Source organism: Pantherophis guttatus, chromosome 4 (assembly GCF_059756535.1).
Source record: "Pantherophis guttatus breed Tessera chromosome 4, ASM5975653v1, whole genome shotgun sequence".
Classification (NCBI taxonomy): domain Eukaryota; kingdom Metazoa; phylum Chordata; class Lepidosauria; order Squamata; family Colubridae; genus Pantherophis; species Pantherophis guttatus.
Genome location: NC_142066.1, coordinates 64,801,632 through 64,819,313, shown reverse-complemented (window position 1 = coordinate 64,819,313; position 17,682 = coordinate 64,801,632). Strand labels below are relative to the sequence as shown.

The 17,682-nt window shown below is 39.0% G+C and overlaps 1 protein-coding gene across 5 annotated transcripts in view; it reads left to right on the top strand.

The window, feature by feature from the left end:
- FRRS1L (ferric chelate reductase 1 like) overlaps positions 1–17,682 on the top strand; it is a 61,279-nt gene that overhangs the window by 23,818 nt on the left and 19,779 nt on the right. Inside the window, exons 4-6 of one of the 5 annotated variants that reach the window (XM_034416351.2) lie at positions 1,207–1,453; positions 11,491–11,540; positions 13,109–14,515. In XM_034416351.2, the coding sequence (XP_034272242.1) occupies positions 1,207–1,453; positions 11,491–11,540; positions 13,109–13,117 (306 nt within the window). In that variant the 3' untranslated portion in view covers positions 13,118–14,515. Of the gene's footprint in view, positions 1–1,206; positions 1,454–11,490; positions 12,385–13,108; positions 14,516–17,682 lie in introns of those variants that run through there. The other 4 variants (XM_034416353.3, XM_034416347.3, XM_034416346.3 and 1 more) reach the window with 4 other exon arrangements.

Sequence of the window (17,682 nt, the reverse complement as noted above, 5' to 3'; positions counted from 1 at the left end):
GAGAGTATGATCAGTTATGTCTTGGTCAATTTTAACAACCAGCTGTGCTGGCTCCATATCCATTGCCACACTTGCTTCCATACAGCTGACCAGTGCACTAAGTGTTGTTGCTTAGCTCTGCTCTCAGCTGGCTCACAAAATTACAGAAAATTTAATAACTAGCCAGATATTAAATTGTTAGCCAGTATAAGCCTATTCCAGCCCCCTTCTCTTCCATAAAATCTTGTGGCCTTTATCCTACTAGTTGAGTAAATAAATTGTGCCTATTGATAGCAATTTGATTTGATCCTATTTTGGTAAAAAGGTGGGCTTAATATCATAAAATGGAAATCTTAATCTAGGTTTATCTGTCAGCTCTTAGAAATTGTTCAGACAAGAAGCACCAGTCATGTTTACTGACATTATCTTTATTTGTAAGGTTACAAATCGATAGTTCTCACTCAATGACTATCCAACAACCATTCAAAATTATTATGACATCGGAAAAATTATAATTATGATTGGTTCTCAAAGTTACAGTAAGTTGCAGTACCCCACATTATATGATCAAAATTCAGGCAGCATATCCCCATTTTCAACCACAACATGCACTTTAATTTCTCCCACCTGCCTATCTCCTCCCATCTCTGCCCTTCTGGCTGCCCTGCATCCTGCTACCACCTATCCCTGCCATCTATGCTTTGCTATCTTCTTGCTCCCGCTGCTGATAAGGCATGTCCAGCTGAGGTAGCTGTTGACCCTTTGTGAAGCCTTTGCAAAGCTTCCACAATGCCCACACTCAAGCCTTTTAGCTGTCCTGCACTCCACTGCCAACACCATCAACAGTTACCTCTGCTATCCCACATTGCTCTCAACTGTACTTTGCCATCATCTTCCTCCCTTGAAAGGACCAGCAGCTGCCTTGCCCAGATGCAGCATGAGGAACAAGACAGTCAGGATCAGCTGGGGGCAGCAGAGGGAGGCAGTGCCACAGTACAAGGCAGCCAAAAGGCAGTTATCAGAGAAAATAGGTAGGTCAGAGAACTTGAATGAAGGCAAGTGCAGCAGGCCAGGACAAGCATGATATTCTCTCAGACCATCATAATATCTCAGCAATTTGACCCTTATCTCATTCTCCAATATTGAAATCACTTATGCCAAGATTACCTATCTTCATATTTCAGTAGACATTTTCAAGTGAAATTCTTAGTTCATTTTTCAATTTAGGGTGGAGATGATGTTATGGCCTGTGTTCATGATGATAATGGAAGAGTCAGAATACATCACTTCTACAATGTTGGTCAGTGGGCAAAAGAGATCCAAAGAAACCCTGCCAGAGATGAAGAAGGTATTTTTGAAAATAACCGTGTCACATGTCGATTTAAGCGCCCAGTGAAGGTTCCCAGGGATGAAACTATCGTAGATCTCCATCTAAGTTGGTACTATTTATTTGCTTGGGGCCCAGCAATTCAGGGTAAGTTCATTTTTTATTTGGTTGGTTATCCTCCTCCTAGAGAAAATCTAAATGTCAACAATTGACATTTAATTGATAGCAATAGCAATAGTACTTAGACTTATATACCACTTCACAGTGCTTTTACAGCCTTTCCTAAGTGGATTACAGAGTCAGCATATTGCCCCCAACAAGCTCTTCATTTTACCAACCTCAGAAGAATGAAAGGCTGAGTCAACCTTGAGCCACTCAGAATCAAACTCCTGGAGTGAGCTGTGAGTTAGCCTGCAGCACTGCAATCTATCCACTGCACCACCACAGCTGTTAATTGATGGTAAATCAAACCAATCAACTGATTTATAATTTACTGTATTATTACAAAAGACACAGTAGATATTAAATTAAACTACACAAGGGGCTTGCATGGTTAAAGTTTGACATGATTATATACTGTGTTCTATCTTATGAGAGGAAACACCTGAATAAGGTTGCTGGTATATAGTCAAAGTAAAACAACCAAAAAATCTGATCTAAGGCTGGATATACAGGTTGTGTCAAGCTAAAGTGTAGCTTTCTTGGTTTTGACATATAATTGTCTTATCATATAATACTGTACTATGCTGTGCTATGCTATGCTATGCTGCAAACTAAAATGTAATGTTAAATATAATATAATATAATATAATATAATATAATATAATATAATATAATATAATATAATATAATATAATATTCAGTAACAGATAGTTGGATAGGGGCTAACATAGCATTGATTTCAAAAAACAACCATAATAAAACCCTTCATGAATAAAGTCTTCTAAAATTACTTTTATCCTATCAGGATGCAGTGGAACACTGGATGAACTTGTCGAATAGTGTTAGGCAATTTTACTTCTATAGTTACAGGGTTATAGGGTTGATCACCCTGACAATGGGGAATGAACCAACATACTGGAGACCCAATTTTTTTTTCAAAGGTTGTTTGGACTGCAAGTACTTTATAAAATACTTTGTAGAGAAGAAAACTTCATTTCTTACTTGAAACCCAGCTTCTGGTTGGATATTTTTTTTGTCTATGTATTTTTTTGTGGCTTTCTCTGGCTCCCTCCAGCACTTTGCAAATGATCAGTCAAGTATTTTGTAGGGATGGCATACAGTTAGCGATGGGAGGTCTGCCATGGGAGTTCTGGCATAGCCATGAGATCTTGCCCAGTCGCCACATGGAATGGTGTGAATCCAGTGCTGGAGTGCATGACATTGTTATAGGCCACCTTTGTGAAAGGGGAGATATTGGACCAATTGTCTTGTTGATAGTTGACATAGTAACAGAGGTATTGTTCCAGTACATGATTCTTACGTTCACAGCCTCCATTCGTTTGGGGATGATGTGAGCTGCTAAGCCCTTGGGACGTTCCCAATAGTTTTAAAAATCCGTGCCAAAAGCAGGATGTAAATTATATACCTCTATCAGAGATTATCCATTCTGAGGCACCATGGAGTCAGTAGATATGTTGCACAAAGAGTTTAAGTAAGGTCCCGAGGGAATTTTCTGACATGGCAGTAAGTATATTTGCTTGGAAAAAAGATCAATATTGCCTGAACTGTTTCCCATATGATGGTATTGCCTGAACTGTGGGGTTGTTCTACAATAAAGTCCATGGAGATTTCCTCCCGTGGGGCAGTCGGGCTAGTCACCATGGTGCTTTTGGGCTGTGGCAAACACAGGGCAGCTGGCCATATAGCTTTCTATATCCTTTTTCATGCTTGGCCACCAAAATTGACATCTTTCTAAATGTAGGGTTTTCAATCAATCAGATCAGAGCTGGAAGGGACCTTGGAGGTCTTCTATACAACCCCCTGCTCCATCAGGAGATCCTATTGCATTTCAGATAGGTGGTGGTCCAGTCTTTTCTTAAAAACTGTCAGTGATTAAGCACCTACAACTTCTGAAAGCAAGCGGTTAGGAAGTTTCTCCTTAATTCCAAGTTACTTCTCTCCTTGAGTAGTTTCCATCCATTTTTTTCTTATCTTCTGGTGCTTTTTGGCAGCCCCTCAAATACTGGAATATTGCTATCATGTCACCTCTAGTCCTTCTTTTCTCTTCCCAATTCCAACAACTGCTTTTCATATGTTTTTGTCTCCAGGGCCTTAATTATCTTAGTTGGTCTTCTTTGCACTTTTTCCAAAGGGTCAACATCTTTTTGTAATGTGGTGACCAAAACTGGATGCAGTATTCCAAGTGTGGCCTTACAAAGGCTTTATGAAAGGTACTTCATGTGATTTTGATTCTATGCCTGTTTATTCAACCAAGCATTGTTTTAGCTTTTTCAGCTGCTGCCGCACACTACTATCTCATGCTTAGGTGATTGTCCACTAGGACTCCAAGGTCCTTCTCACAGTTACTGTTTTTGAGCCATATTTCACCTAGTCTGTACTTGTACCTTTGGTTTTTCCTGCCTAGGTGTAAAATCTTGCTTTTCTCCACATTAAATTTCATGTTATTGGATAGGGTCTGTCAAGATCTTTTTGGATACTGAGCTTGTCTTCTGCCAAATTCCAACTTTACTTTCCAATTCAATTTCAATTTAAAATTTTTAACCAATCCTTTCAACTGCGGGCTTTTCTTCCCTCTTTAAACTTCTTTTAAGGTTCACAATCTTTTGGATTGTCAATTCTTCTCATTTATTTTTTAAAGTTCTCCAAATATTTGAATCCAGCACACAATCTTCTAATCGGGTTTTTTTTTTCACTTTGTAGCTTCCGCTTTACTCTTCTTCTTCCATCCTTTCTCCACGCCTATTAGCCGCTGTTAAACCACTAGACTTTTATAGTTATTTTAAAAATAGTCCTCTTTTTTTTCCCTCTCTCTCTCTCTTCTGCTTGTGATTTAGCTGTCACTCACCCGGCATCAATGTTCTGCTCACTTCTCTGCTCCTGCACAGTGCTTGATTCAGTTACCCCAGCTTAATTGGCAGTCACAATGGCCGCCACCTCCCGCTGCAGAGTCAGGGAGAGTTTCCTCTGACCTCCGAGGAACTTGCCTGTTCCTTTTGGTTGCAAGGTGCCTCTCCTTCTTACCTGTCCCTACAGGACAGATCCGGTCCAAAGACCTTTCTGCAGCGGTTCGTCAGCCTGGGATTTTGCGAGGCTCATCAGAGCCCACTAATCCCCGACTGTCTCGCCGCAACGCTTCCGGTCGAAATCCTTCTTCTGTCAGCTATTCCGGCCAGCTTAGTGTCATCTGCAAATTTGATGAGTTCCCCTTCTATTCCCTCATCTAAGTCATTTATGAAGATATGGAAGAGTACTGGGCCTAGGACAGAACCTTGTGGTACTCCACTGCTTTGTTCCCTCCATGTAGATGTAGTACCATTAAAGACTATTTGGCTTCTCAGACAGTTACAAATCCATCTGGTGATGATGCTGTCTATCCCACATTTTTCTACTTTACCAAGAAGTAGTTTGTGGTCTACTTTGTCAAATGCCTTGCTGAAGTCTATGTCCACACATTTTGCTGATCTACTAATTTAGTCACTTTGTCAAAGAATGAAATAAGATTGGTTTGGCATGATCTGTTTTTAACAAACCCTTGCTGGCTACTAGTTATAACTATTTGATTCTAGATGTTTACATTTCTGTTTTTTGGTTATTTTTTCCAGTATCTTCCCAGGTATGGATGTTAGACTGATTTGTAGTTTCCTGGTTCTGATTTTTTCTCCCCTTTTTTTTGAAGATGGTAACCACACCAGCACTTTTTTTTCAATCCTCTGATAGTTCCCCAATGCTCCAGGATTTTTGAAAGATATAGTACAATGGTTCTGACATAACATCTGTCAGCTCCTTCAGAACTCTGGGATGTAATCTGTCAGGTCCCAGTGATTTATATTCGTCAAAACCAAATAGGGGTTCTCTTACCATTTTCATGCTTATTTTAATTTTTATTTCTAGTCTGTCTTTTACAGTTATGTTTTTGATAAGTTGGGCAAAAGTTTCTTTTTACGTGAAGACTGATGCAAACAATGAGCTTTGCTTTCTCTCTACTGCCTATTATTTCCTTGCCATCTTCTCTCTTTAGTGGACCAACTGTTTCCTTAACTTTTTTGTTGCTATTTATATGTTGAAAGAAACTTTTTCTTAATTATCTTTGACTTTTATTGCAAGACTTTGTTCATTCTGAGCCTTTGCTTTCCTGACTTCATCTTTGAAGATTCGGGCTATCTGCTGATACTCTGCCTTAGTTATTTGTCCCTCTTTCCAATTTTTGAACTTATCCCTTTTGTTTTCAGTTTATCTCAGAGAGAGATTTTCATGCATGTGAAGTGGTTAGCTATCTTGGAATCATGGCATCATTCTAATACCAGGTTTCTATAGGTTGCCATGATGTAGAGCTTGTCCCCATTCATGTTAAACTGTCTCATAATGCCGTGTTGTTTTTATGTTGTTTAAACCACTCATCATCCACCAGGGTAGATTGCAACATTTGAGTGAGGCCATTAGGTAGCTGAGGTTTTGCTGCGTTTCTGCCCAGGTAATCACAGGAGCTGCAATTTGTTGGGAAGGGATGATGGAGTTAACAACCTCTATTCTGAGTGCCTCTAGGTTTTTGTGGTTCATCCACACCTGGAAAGAAATCTTACTGCCCTTGAGTAAATGGCACCAAGTCATTTAGGACCCAGCATACAGCAAAGGCTTCCTTCTCCCACACTGCCCCTCCATGCTCAGCATCTTAGAATTTCCTAGAAATGTAGGTGCAGGGTTACAGGACCCCTTGGGGTTTTTTGGTGAATAGCCCCTACAGGGGCAGTGTGATCTGGGTGAAAGCATTGATGAATTGTCAGTAGAAATTGCCAAAGCCCAGAAAGCTTTGTAATTATTTCCTCATGTGAGGAGCCTCCCACTCAAGTACTGCTTACACCTTCTCTGGGTCCATCTTTACCCCTTCATGCCAGATGCAATACCCCAAGTAGTACAGTTTGGTTTTGTGGAACAACTTGGCATAGTGTTGTGTTATGCACAGTGTTTCATGGATTGTCCTTATCAGCTTAACATGCTCGTCCATGATCTTGCTGTAAATCAGAATGCTATTCAGATAAACTAGGGTGCCTTTATATAAGTGCTCATGTAATACTTCATTACTTAGTTGCATGAACATGGCAGGGTTCCCTGTAAGCCAAGTGGGAAGACTTGAAATTGGAAGCATCCCAGCAGGCAGTTAAAAGCAGTTCTCCATTTATCCCTCTCCCTAATGTGAACTCTATAGTAGTTTGGGGAAGATTTTCCTTTTGCCAAATGGTTTAACATGTCTTTCATCAATGGCAAGGGATACACTTTTCCCATGCAAATTGCATTAAGCCTCTGATAATCCATGCACATTCTAGGACAGTGGTCCCCAACCTTTTTATCGCCGCGGCCCGCTGAGCGCGCGCAGGGGTGGGGGCACGGCCCAGGAGCTTTTGCGCACGGCCCAGTGCGCAAAAGCGGCCGGGGGACATGAACGCTGCAGCGCAAAGGCTCCTGGGCCGTGCGCTGCAGCGTTCATGTCCCCCCGGCCGCTGTGCGGCCTGGTGCCAGGTACTCCACGGCCCGGCACCGGTCCGCGGACCGGGGGTTGGGGACCACTGTTCTAGGAGACTTTCTTTTCTTGAAACATTACTGGGGCAACCATATGCTATTTTTCAGGTTGGATGAACCCTCAGGCTAAATTCTTGTCAATGAAAGCTCTGTGTTCCTCTAACTGTCATCAAGTAAAGTTTGGGCTTCAATAATTTGACCCTGGGTAACATCTCTATTGTACAGTCCATGGGTTGGGGGGCGAGCACATCCACCTCTTGTTTGCTAAACACATCCTCCAGTCAGTAGTGGGATTCAAATCCTGGCGCTACTGGTTTGCTATCGGTAGCACACGGGTGTTCGTGCTTGCTTTGCGAGCGCGTGGCGCTTCTGCGCATGCACAGAGCATTTTTAATGACGTCTGGGTGAGTGGGCAGAGCCTCCTGCCGCTGCCACTACCGGTTCGCCTGAACCAGGGTGAACTGGGAACAACCCACCACTGCTCCAGTCTCTAGTATTTGCTAGGAATAGCTAATTGAGGCAATTATGGTAGCTATTGGCCCGAAGCTGTTTGTTCTCCCTTTGCTCTCTTAACAAGCGGCACATGGCTACATTGTTTCACTTTATCTGTGGTTTCCCACCCAAAGGGTTTCTGGCAGATTTTCAACAGTCTTCTTTTCCAGTATAGATGGGTTCCACTTTAGCAGTCACACCAGTGTAGATACCATTGAGTGGTCCATGCCCAGAGTCATGCTAAATCAAATAGCCTCTTCATGAATCCTCATCTTTACTTCTATCAGTTGAGTCATAAATGTTGCTGCCCCCACCCCCACCCCCGGTTAGCAAGCCATGTAGCTGCATGAAAGTTATTGGGGTTTTTAGCTCCTGAAGTTGCAGTACAAGCTTCTCTACTACTCTTGGGTTAACTAGGCAGCAGGTCCAGAGTCCAGAAGAGCCATTAGCATGCCCTTGCACCATGGCTCTACTTCGATCGTTACTGGGATAATGGGGCCACCTATCATTGGATCGACATCTCTGCTCTCATGGTCCTGATCCACTTGTGGGCCTCTGATTGGAGTTCCCTCACGATTGCTGGACAATGGGGTGAACTCTATAATCTCCACTCCTCTCAGGGCTCCCTCTCTGCCTTTAAGCATTGCTTTTGCCTTCTTAGGTACTTAGGTACCACACCCTCGAGCCAAGGTGTGGGTCTGGCATTGTGAGGGGCAATTAATGGCTTGGTGGCCCTCTTTACCGCACTGGAAGCATCTTTGTTGCATTGCCCTTCCCAAGCCACCCCCTCATTATCTCCCCATTGTCCAGTCGTATTTAGAGAAGATGTTTTTGTAACATTCCCTGTTGTGGTTGATAGATGAATAAATGCTGCATTCCATTCCCAGGGCCGTGGCCATGGCCATGGATGTCTTGGGATGGCATATTGCTTTTCTTTTCTCATGCTTGCAAGTTCCCCGTCTGATTCCCCCATTAGTTCCCCTCTCCCTGTAAGATATGGCAGACTGGCATCTAAGCAAAGAATAGAAGTGATTAAAAAAAATTGCAGCTCTGACATATACAGTCTGCTTCATATTATAATTTCCTTGTTTGTAAAATCCATCAATTTTCTTTTTCCTTTGATGTCAAATAATCAACATTACCATAAAGTTTTGGTTTATTTGTCTAATTAATTTCATATAACATCAAAAGCATTTTTGCCAATACTAATATTTCAAAATTATACCTTTAACTCTCAAAGGTGCTTTTTTCAAAAGGTAACAGGACTGTTTATTCCTTGAGATACAAGAAAATGTTTCATGTCTCAACCAAGAAGCTTCATGTTGTGATTTATTATTGTCCGTCTGTCTGTCTGTCTGTCTATCATCTATCTATATCTATCTATCTATCTATCTATCTATCTATCTATCATCTATCTATCTATCTATCTATCTATCTATCTATCTATCTATCTATCTATCATCCATTTATCTATTATCTTCACCATTTCAACACCACCCATCTCATATAACAGACTGGGAGGCTTACAATTAAAAAGTGAGAAAGAAGATATTAGCTTTCTTTGTCTTGTCAATATGAGACCCATGATAAGCCAATTTCATGATACTACTGGTCAATCATTTACTCAAAAAGGTGTGTATTTTTAGATTAATTCAAAGCAGTGAAAAGATGATATTCTTTCACTGAGGAATAATTCAAATCACTAATACTTTGCTTTGTCAGTCAGTGAGTCCATGTTTTGAAGTCTATCTCTTTTAGGCAATTATATTTTCCCATCATTTATGTATTAAATTTATATTCCCATTTCACTATCAAGTGATTTTGAGCGGTTTAATATGATATGATGCACAGAAAAACTGTTAGCTGCTTAATTGTTAATTGTGTGTATTCATACTACCCTGCTGTTCCCTGCTGATAACTATACAGGTAGCCCTCAACTTATGACCACTTGTTTAGTGACCATTCAAAGTTACAACATCACCAAAAAAAAAGCAATTTATGACAATTTTTCATGCCTATGACTATTGCTGCATCCCCATGGTCACATGATCAAACTTTGCACATTTGTCAACTGCCATGTATTTATGACAATTGCAACTTTCTGATAAGGAAAGTCAACGGGGAAATTCACTTAACAAATATGTTACTAGCTTAATAATAATAACAGTGATTCACTTAACAACTGTGATAAGAAAGGTTGTAAAATAGACAAGCCTCACAACTATCTTGCTTAGCAACAGAATTTTGGGCTCAGTTATATAAATTAGGGTTGTAAATTGAGGACTACCTGTATTGTGATATTGATCAATGAAAAACCAAGGCGGTTTAAGTGGACACAGATATTTAGGCAGTTAGAGATTGTGATTGTTCCAACCACTTAAGTGTTCAACAAGTTAATAAATGGGGGTGCAATTTCCCTGCTCAATGTAAATGCATACATGATCACTGAAAAAAGCCACAATTACAAGTATGTGGTTAGCAGCTTCCATTATTATTTTCTTTCAAAAAATATATTTTTAGAATTATGAAATACAAAAGAAAAATTGGATAGCAACACTTGAATAACAAAAAGAGAAACAATTAAATATAAACAAGACTTAAATACAAACATTCTCAGGAAACATTCTCCCCCTCCCTTCCATTTATTTCCTTAACCACTAACCTCAACTTAAGATACTTAAATTTTACATTATATATTATATATATGATTGTTAGTATCAAATCCTTTCATTCATTATTCTTGTTGGTTCCATAACTTTGTTCCTAAAAGAATATTCCAAATATTCTAAATTTGCCATGCAATACAATGTATAGTTTACTACTTATGGCTGAGAAACCTGAAGACTCTGAAAAAGGCAGATAGGAGAAAGGTGGATGCTTTGAACTGTGGTGCTGGAGAGTATTATGCATTCCATGGACTACAAAAATAACAAAGAAGTTCTGGACCAGGGGTGTCAAAATGGCGGCCCGCAGGCCAGATGCATCACAGACAGGTCACGGCCACCCCGGCTCCACAAAGGCAAAAAATTCATGATACCTCATATGATGTCACATGATGTGATCGAGTTTGACACCCATGTTCTAGACCAGTGGCCCCCAACCTTTGCTGCTGCGGACCAGCAGCAGAGGCAGCCAGAGGGGATGGTTTTGTGCAAGCACCTGCCACTTGTGCTTTGTGCACTTGCGTGCTCACCCTCCACTTGCATGGCCTGGTTCCCAATGAGCCACGGCCTGCTACCAGGTCACGGAGTGGGGTTTGGGGACCCCTGTCTAGACAAAACCTCACCCAAAATATAACTTGAAGTCAAGATCACCAAACAGAGGCTGTCATATATTGGTCACATCACGAGAGCCAACTCATTCAAAAAGTCAATCATACTGGGTGTAATCAGTGGAAAAAGGAGAAGGGTCTGCCCTGGTACCCACTGGTTGAACACTATAAAGGCTGATACTGGGATGACCATGGCAGATCTAAAGGAGGCAGGGTGAGACTAAGGGGTATGGAGAGTGCTGATCCATAGACTGACTGAGGGTTGGACATGACTGAATGGCTGACAAGGACGATAATGTACAGTACATATAGGAACCATTCTTGCTTAAATTTGGCTTGATTTCTATTATGGATGGAAATTGTCACTCTTTCCATTGCTACATATTCTTCAATTTTGGTATCTCAGCAAAGTTCCTCCTTTCCAATGTTGTGCCTAATTTATTTTTGCAGCTGTTAGCATATCTTTTAATAAATTGTTATATTTTTCATTTATACTTCCTGGAATTATGCCTAATTATACCTATTTGTAGTTCCAGTTCAAAATTTCTTTTTTATAATTTTCTTAATATTTTGAAGAATTTCTTTCTAATACTTTTAAGGGTTTTTTTCAATATATATATAAAACCATCACACATGGTAAAAAGTTCCTTCTTTTTTATGGCATATCCAATATTCATTGTTAATATGATTTCTCTTATATTTTCTTTTGTTTAACCTATTTTAGGTTCTATAACTCGGCATGATATAGATTCTCCACCGGTTTCGGAGCATGTGGTCAGTATTTACAAGTATGAAGATATTTTTATGCCTTCAGCTGCCTATCAGACTTTTTCTTCTCCTTTTTGTTTGTTACTTATTGTTGCCTTGACATTCTATTTATTGATGGGAACTCCATGACATCTTATATATTCTTATGACAGATTGAAATTATTTGTCAGACAGTGTTGCTTAAAATTCTACTCTTTTCTATTGGAGTTTATATTAGAGAACAATTTAATCATTCAGATGGTAAACAATAAATCTGAGCCATAAATATGTGCCAAATAATTCCAAGATTTGTAAATCAATACAGCAAGTGTTTGTACCTTATTGGATACTTCTAATATATATTTAGCCTACATTTCCAAACATATTTTTGGAAATATATACTAAATATATATTAGAAGTATTCAGTAAAGTGCAAACACTTGCTATATTGATTTTCAAATCTTGGAATTATATTATGTTGTTTAATTGATGTTACTTAGACATTTACAAATGTGTAAGTAGCATTGAGTAAACAACATAAAACAAGGAAGGGTTGCCTGTAATAATACATAACATTTTACTGTTTGAAAAAAACTACAGTATGATAATGTCATATTATGAAAAATATATACAATTAAATTTCCTAATGTTTAATTAGTTTCATCCAAGGAAATATAAATAAGATGTTGGTGAAATTAGATATCATATGTTATAAGTTAGATTTTTGCTTTGAAAGCCATAGTGACTGCATTAAATTTTACTTTTCCAGGTAAAATAATATTTAGGCTTAAATCAACAACCTTTTTAGTCAATGTTTTATGTTTGCTGATGTTTAAGAAATAAACAATGACTTATATTTTTGGTAGCTGAACTGAATGGTGTATGTGCTTGCTCTGATCTGCATCTGAGATAAGGATTGACTGGTATTGCCTACTGTTGGCATCTGAGCTCTTCTTAGTTGCTTGAAGGACCTCCTTTGGAGCTCTTGGGAAGCGAGCTAGCAAAATTTCCTGGTTTCTGCTTTGAAGTGTGCTGGGCATTTGCTGTCTATGTACTTAGTTGATTTACAAATTCTACATTTTATTGATATGTTGAATGCTTTAGTTTTCACCAGACAAAATCTAGCTATGCACCCAAGGGACTCACAGTTCTGATCTCTTCTTCTTTTCTTCTCTGCTGGTAACAGGGTTCTTGGTTTCTCCAATTTTTAGGGGTTTTTCCCCATTGAATTCCATGGAAGTAATTAGAGGGGGCATTGAGGAAGAAAGGCTATAACTTCTTTTCCCCTTACCATTTTTCCCTGCCTCAATTCTTTCCGTGAGGTGTCTATTATTATACAACGTTGATACAGCTCTTCAAGGTGTTTGAGCTCATCTTTCAAATCTTTGTCCAGTTTTCTCTGAACTGATCAATTAAAGTTAATTTGTTTCATCCTATATCACCAGCAAAAATATGAATTATAGCATCCCCCCTGACAAGATTTATGGCTTGTCTCCTCTTATGTAACATATATATGAAGCTACTGGGTATCTGATGGTTTGTGGTAAGGTATCATCCATATCCTGATGATATTTAGCTTTATATCTCCATCCCAGGTTGAGTAATATGGTCCTCCAGTGCCTGCAGAGTGTGGGACCCAAATGAGATGCAACTAGGCTTCAGCTCAACACAAGCAAAGATGAGTGACATTGAGTGTATGGAGCTCACTATGGGGATTTTCCATTTTTGGTTTCAGGTTTTGGGGTTGTGCCTCATACAGGCCCAAGACACCATATGGGGGTCCTCCTGCACTTGCAGTTCCTTCTTGAAGATCTGGTGACAAAAGGGTTTTTGCAACTTTTGATTGGGCAGTAGTCGAGCTCATTCTTGTACCAGGAGGCCTCACTCATGCTCCCTTGTCTAGACTACTGTCCAGTCTATTGGAATTTATATTAGAGGACAATTATTCAGATTGTGAATAATAAACCTGAGCCATAAGTATGTGCCAAATAATTAGTATGTCTGGACTACTGCAAGAAACTCTACATGGGGCTTTCCTTGAAGAGCATGCAGCATCAATAGGTGCAGAATGAGACAGCATGGATTGTTAATGGGATGTTATTTGGCACACATAACATCATGACCTTTTGAGCTGCATTGACTACCAGAGTGCTTCTGGGTGCAATTCTTAAATAAGAATATAAGAAAAAACTATACCTCTACAGAAATGCAACAAAACAATGATGAAAACCTTCTTTAATGCATTTGAGTTAATAGAAAAAAAAGGGGGGGGAGGGGGGAGGCAGAAAAAAAAGAATGACATTGCCCAACCAAATAGAGGAAATAAATGAACTTTTTTTGCTAATCAGTTAGCGTATATATAGAAAGCACACCACAATAATAATGGGGGACTTTATTTACTCTCGCATCAACTGGGAGACAAATTCTGCACCTAAATATCAAAAAGTTTCTTGATGTTCCTAGCAGGCAACTTTGTCTTTCAGAAGGTAAAGAAAGGAATTAGAGGGCCAGATATATTGGACTTAATTTTCAACAACAGAGATGAAATGATAGAAGGAACTACGGGAACTTGGGAAACAGTGACCATGCAATATTGGAATTCAACATAATGCAAACACAAGTAACAAAACAAAGTCAAATTAGTGTCTTGGACTTTAAGAGAACTGATTTCAACAAATTTAGAGAAGAATGCATGGGAAGGATTCCATGGATGGAAATCCTCAAGGGGAAAACAACCTAAGAAGTTTGGAAAACTCTGAAAAATTAGATTATAATGCTACTGAATGCTACTGAATGCTACTGAAAAATGAAAATAAGAGAGCCTGTGTAAAGAATTCTCTGCTAAACTGAAAGACAAAAAGGACAAGTATAAAAAGTGGAAAGATGGACACATAACTAAGGCAGAATATCAGCAAATAGCCTGAATCTGTGATGAAGTCAGGAAATCTAAGGCTCAAAATGAATTTAGGCTTGCAACAAATGTCAAAAATAATAAAATAAAATGACTGGCTCACAAATGAGAGAAGATGGCAAGAAGGTGATGAGCAGCAGGGTCAAAGTGAAATTGCTTAATTCATTTTTTTCATCTGTCTTTACACAAAAGGAAAAAAACAGTCCAACCTATCAAAAATAGTACTGTAAAAGACAGAGTAGGAATACAAGTCAAAATAAGCAAGAAAATGCTAACAGAACACCTACCCACTCTGGATAAGTTCAAATCACGAGGACCAGATAGATTACATCCCAGAATTGTAGCTGGGAGATGTGATCTCAGAACCACATCTTTCAAAAGAAATATGGACTACCAGAGGATTGGAAAATTGCTGACTTGGTTCCTTCAAAAAAGGGAAAAAATGGATCTAGGAAACTACAGACCAATCAGCCTGATATCAATACCTGAGAGGATCTTGGAAAAAGTAATTAAGCAATGAATCTGCAAACACCAAGAAGCAAACAAAGTTATATCTAGAAGCCAACATGGCTTTGTGAAAAACAGATGATTCCAGACAAAACTTTTTGCATTCTTTGACAAAATGACTATATTAGTGGACCAGGGAATTGCTATTGCTATAATATTGGGACTTCAGTAGGCATTTGACAAAGTAAACCACAACCTACAAGTTCAGGGGTGTCAAACTCGCATCATGGTATGGTCATGTGACATATCGTGACTTTTACCCCCTTCGCTAAACCAATCATGGGTGTGGCCAGTGAATTATGCATCCGGGCTGCGAGTTTGACAGCCCTGTACTAGTTGATAAGATAAATGTGGGTTAGATAGCATCACCACCAGATGGATTTGTAATTGGCTGACTACCAACCACACTCAATATGTAGTTCACAATGGAACTACATTTACATAGAGGGTAATATGCAGCTTACGTCTAGTACTTTTCAACTTCTTCATAAATGATTTAGACAGGATAGAATTTGCAGATAACACTATGCTGGGGGAAAGAGTCAACTCTTTTAAGAAGATAGATTCAAGAACCAAAAGTATCTCGACAGATTTCAACACTGGGCCAGATCCAACAAAATGCAATTCAGTAGCAAGAAAAGTAAAGTTTTACACTTAGGCAAGAAAAAGTAAGTGCACAGGTATAGAATAGATGCTGATTCAATAGCAGTAACTGCAAGAGGGGTCTAGTGGACAACAACTTAAATATGAGCTGGCAGTGTGCTGCAACTATCAAAAAATCCAAACATAGTCCTAGGCTGCATCAACAGAGGGATAAAATCAAGATCACGTGAAATGTTAGTATTGCTTACTTGGAATACTGCATTCAGTTTTGGTCACCACCATACAAAAAAGATGAGACTTTAGAAAGAGTGCAAAGAAGAGCAACAAAGATGATTAAGGGACTGAGGCTAATATATAGAACAGTTGCAGGAACTGAATATATCTAGTCTAACAACGAGAAATATTAGAGGTGCTTTCAAGGAGATAACCACTTAGAACTAAGGAGAAATTTTAAAGAACAGCCTCCCCTTTTGCCTGAAAAGTTTTGATTCAGTATGTGCTACCTGCTCTAACATATCTGGTAAAACATGGACACTAATCTCAAAAAAGCTACAAGTGGCATAAAGGGCCATGGAAAAATACATGCTGGGCATTATAAGAAGATAGAAAGATCTGCACATAGATTAGAGAACAAACAATAGTATATGATATCATCAAGAAAGTAAATGAATTGAAGTGGAAATGGGCTGGTCACATAACAAGAACTGATGGCAGGTGGACCAAAACCATCATAGAATGTATCTCACTTGATAAAAAGGATCCACGAAAGAGACCTGTACTCATCTATCTGGCTCCAGAATGAGTGCAATTGACCATATAATTGCCTTTTGTGACCTTGTTCCTTATGTCAAAGCTCCAGAAATTACACCTAAGTAAGGAAATGATAGCAATCATTTCCCAATTTTACTTTATTTAAATGTTTTCATTCAAGAAACATATATTGAGGATGTACTAGTCCTTATTAATGCCAACAGGAAGAATTTACCAATAAGCAAACTACTTACTAAATTACTGAAGTTGCAGATGATACAACAGTCATTGGTCTCATTCAAGATGGTGATGAATCTGCATACAGATGGAAGGTTGAACAACTAGACCTGTGATGCAGCTGGAACAATCTAGACCTGAATACACTTAAAACTGCAGAGATGATCACAGATTTTAAGAAAAGCCTTCCTACTCTACCACCCCTTACAACAATAGGCAACACATTATCAACAGTAGACATCTTCAACTTTCTGGGTTTTATAATCTCCCAGGACTTGAAATGGCACCTAACATTAGAACATAATTAAAAAGGCACAACGAAAAATGTATTTCCTACATCAGAAAGTTCAGGCTGCTCAAGGAGCTGCTGATACAGTTCTACAGAGGAATTATTGAGTGTCTCATTTGTACTTCTATAACTGTCTGTGATACAGAAATTAAACAGGACAGGTACAGACTTCAACAGATAGTTAAGACTGCAGTAAAAACAATTGTAACCAGCCTGCCTTCCATTGAGGACTTGTATACTACAAGAGCCAGAAAGAGCTGAGAAAATATCTATAGACCCCTCTAGACATAAACTGTTTCAACTCCACCCCTCAGGGATGCCATTCTAGAGCATTGCAAGCCAAAACAACTAGACACAAAGACAGCTTTTTCCCACATGCCATCATTCTGCTGAACACCTAATTCCCACAACACTGTCTTATGTCAAAGGTTATTTACCCAGGTACTGTATTTCTATTATCATTCTCATCTTTCCTATTATCTTCTACTATGGTATCTTATAATTATGGTATCTTATAATTATATCACTTTGTTGTTTATTGTCTGTATGTACACTGGGAATTTATGCATCAGAGACAAATTCCTTGTGTGTCCAATCACACTTGGTCAATAAAGAATATTCTACTCTATTCGATTCTAAATTGTGGAAAATATTGGAGGCCTCCTTGATAAGACAAACTGACATTTGACGTTAGGTAAACTGACATTTGCTTTATTTAATATGTATGCTTCGTGAAGGAACCTCACTTAAAGTAAGATATAATCCCCAGGGTCACCTCACCAGTGCCATTATAACTGAAAAGCAAGGATATTCACATATTCAATTTTATATCAATTCCATGGTGGACTATATCAATGCAAACTGTTATTCCC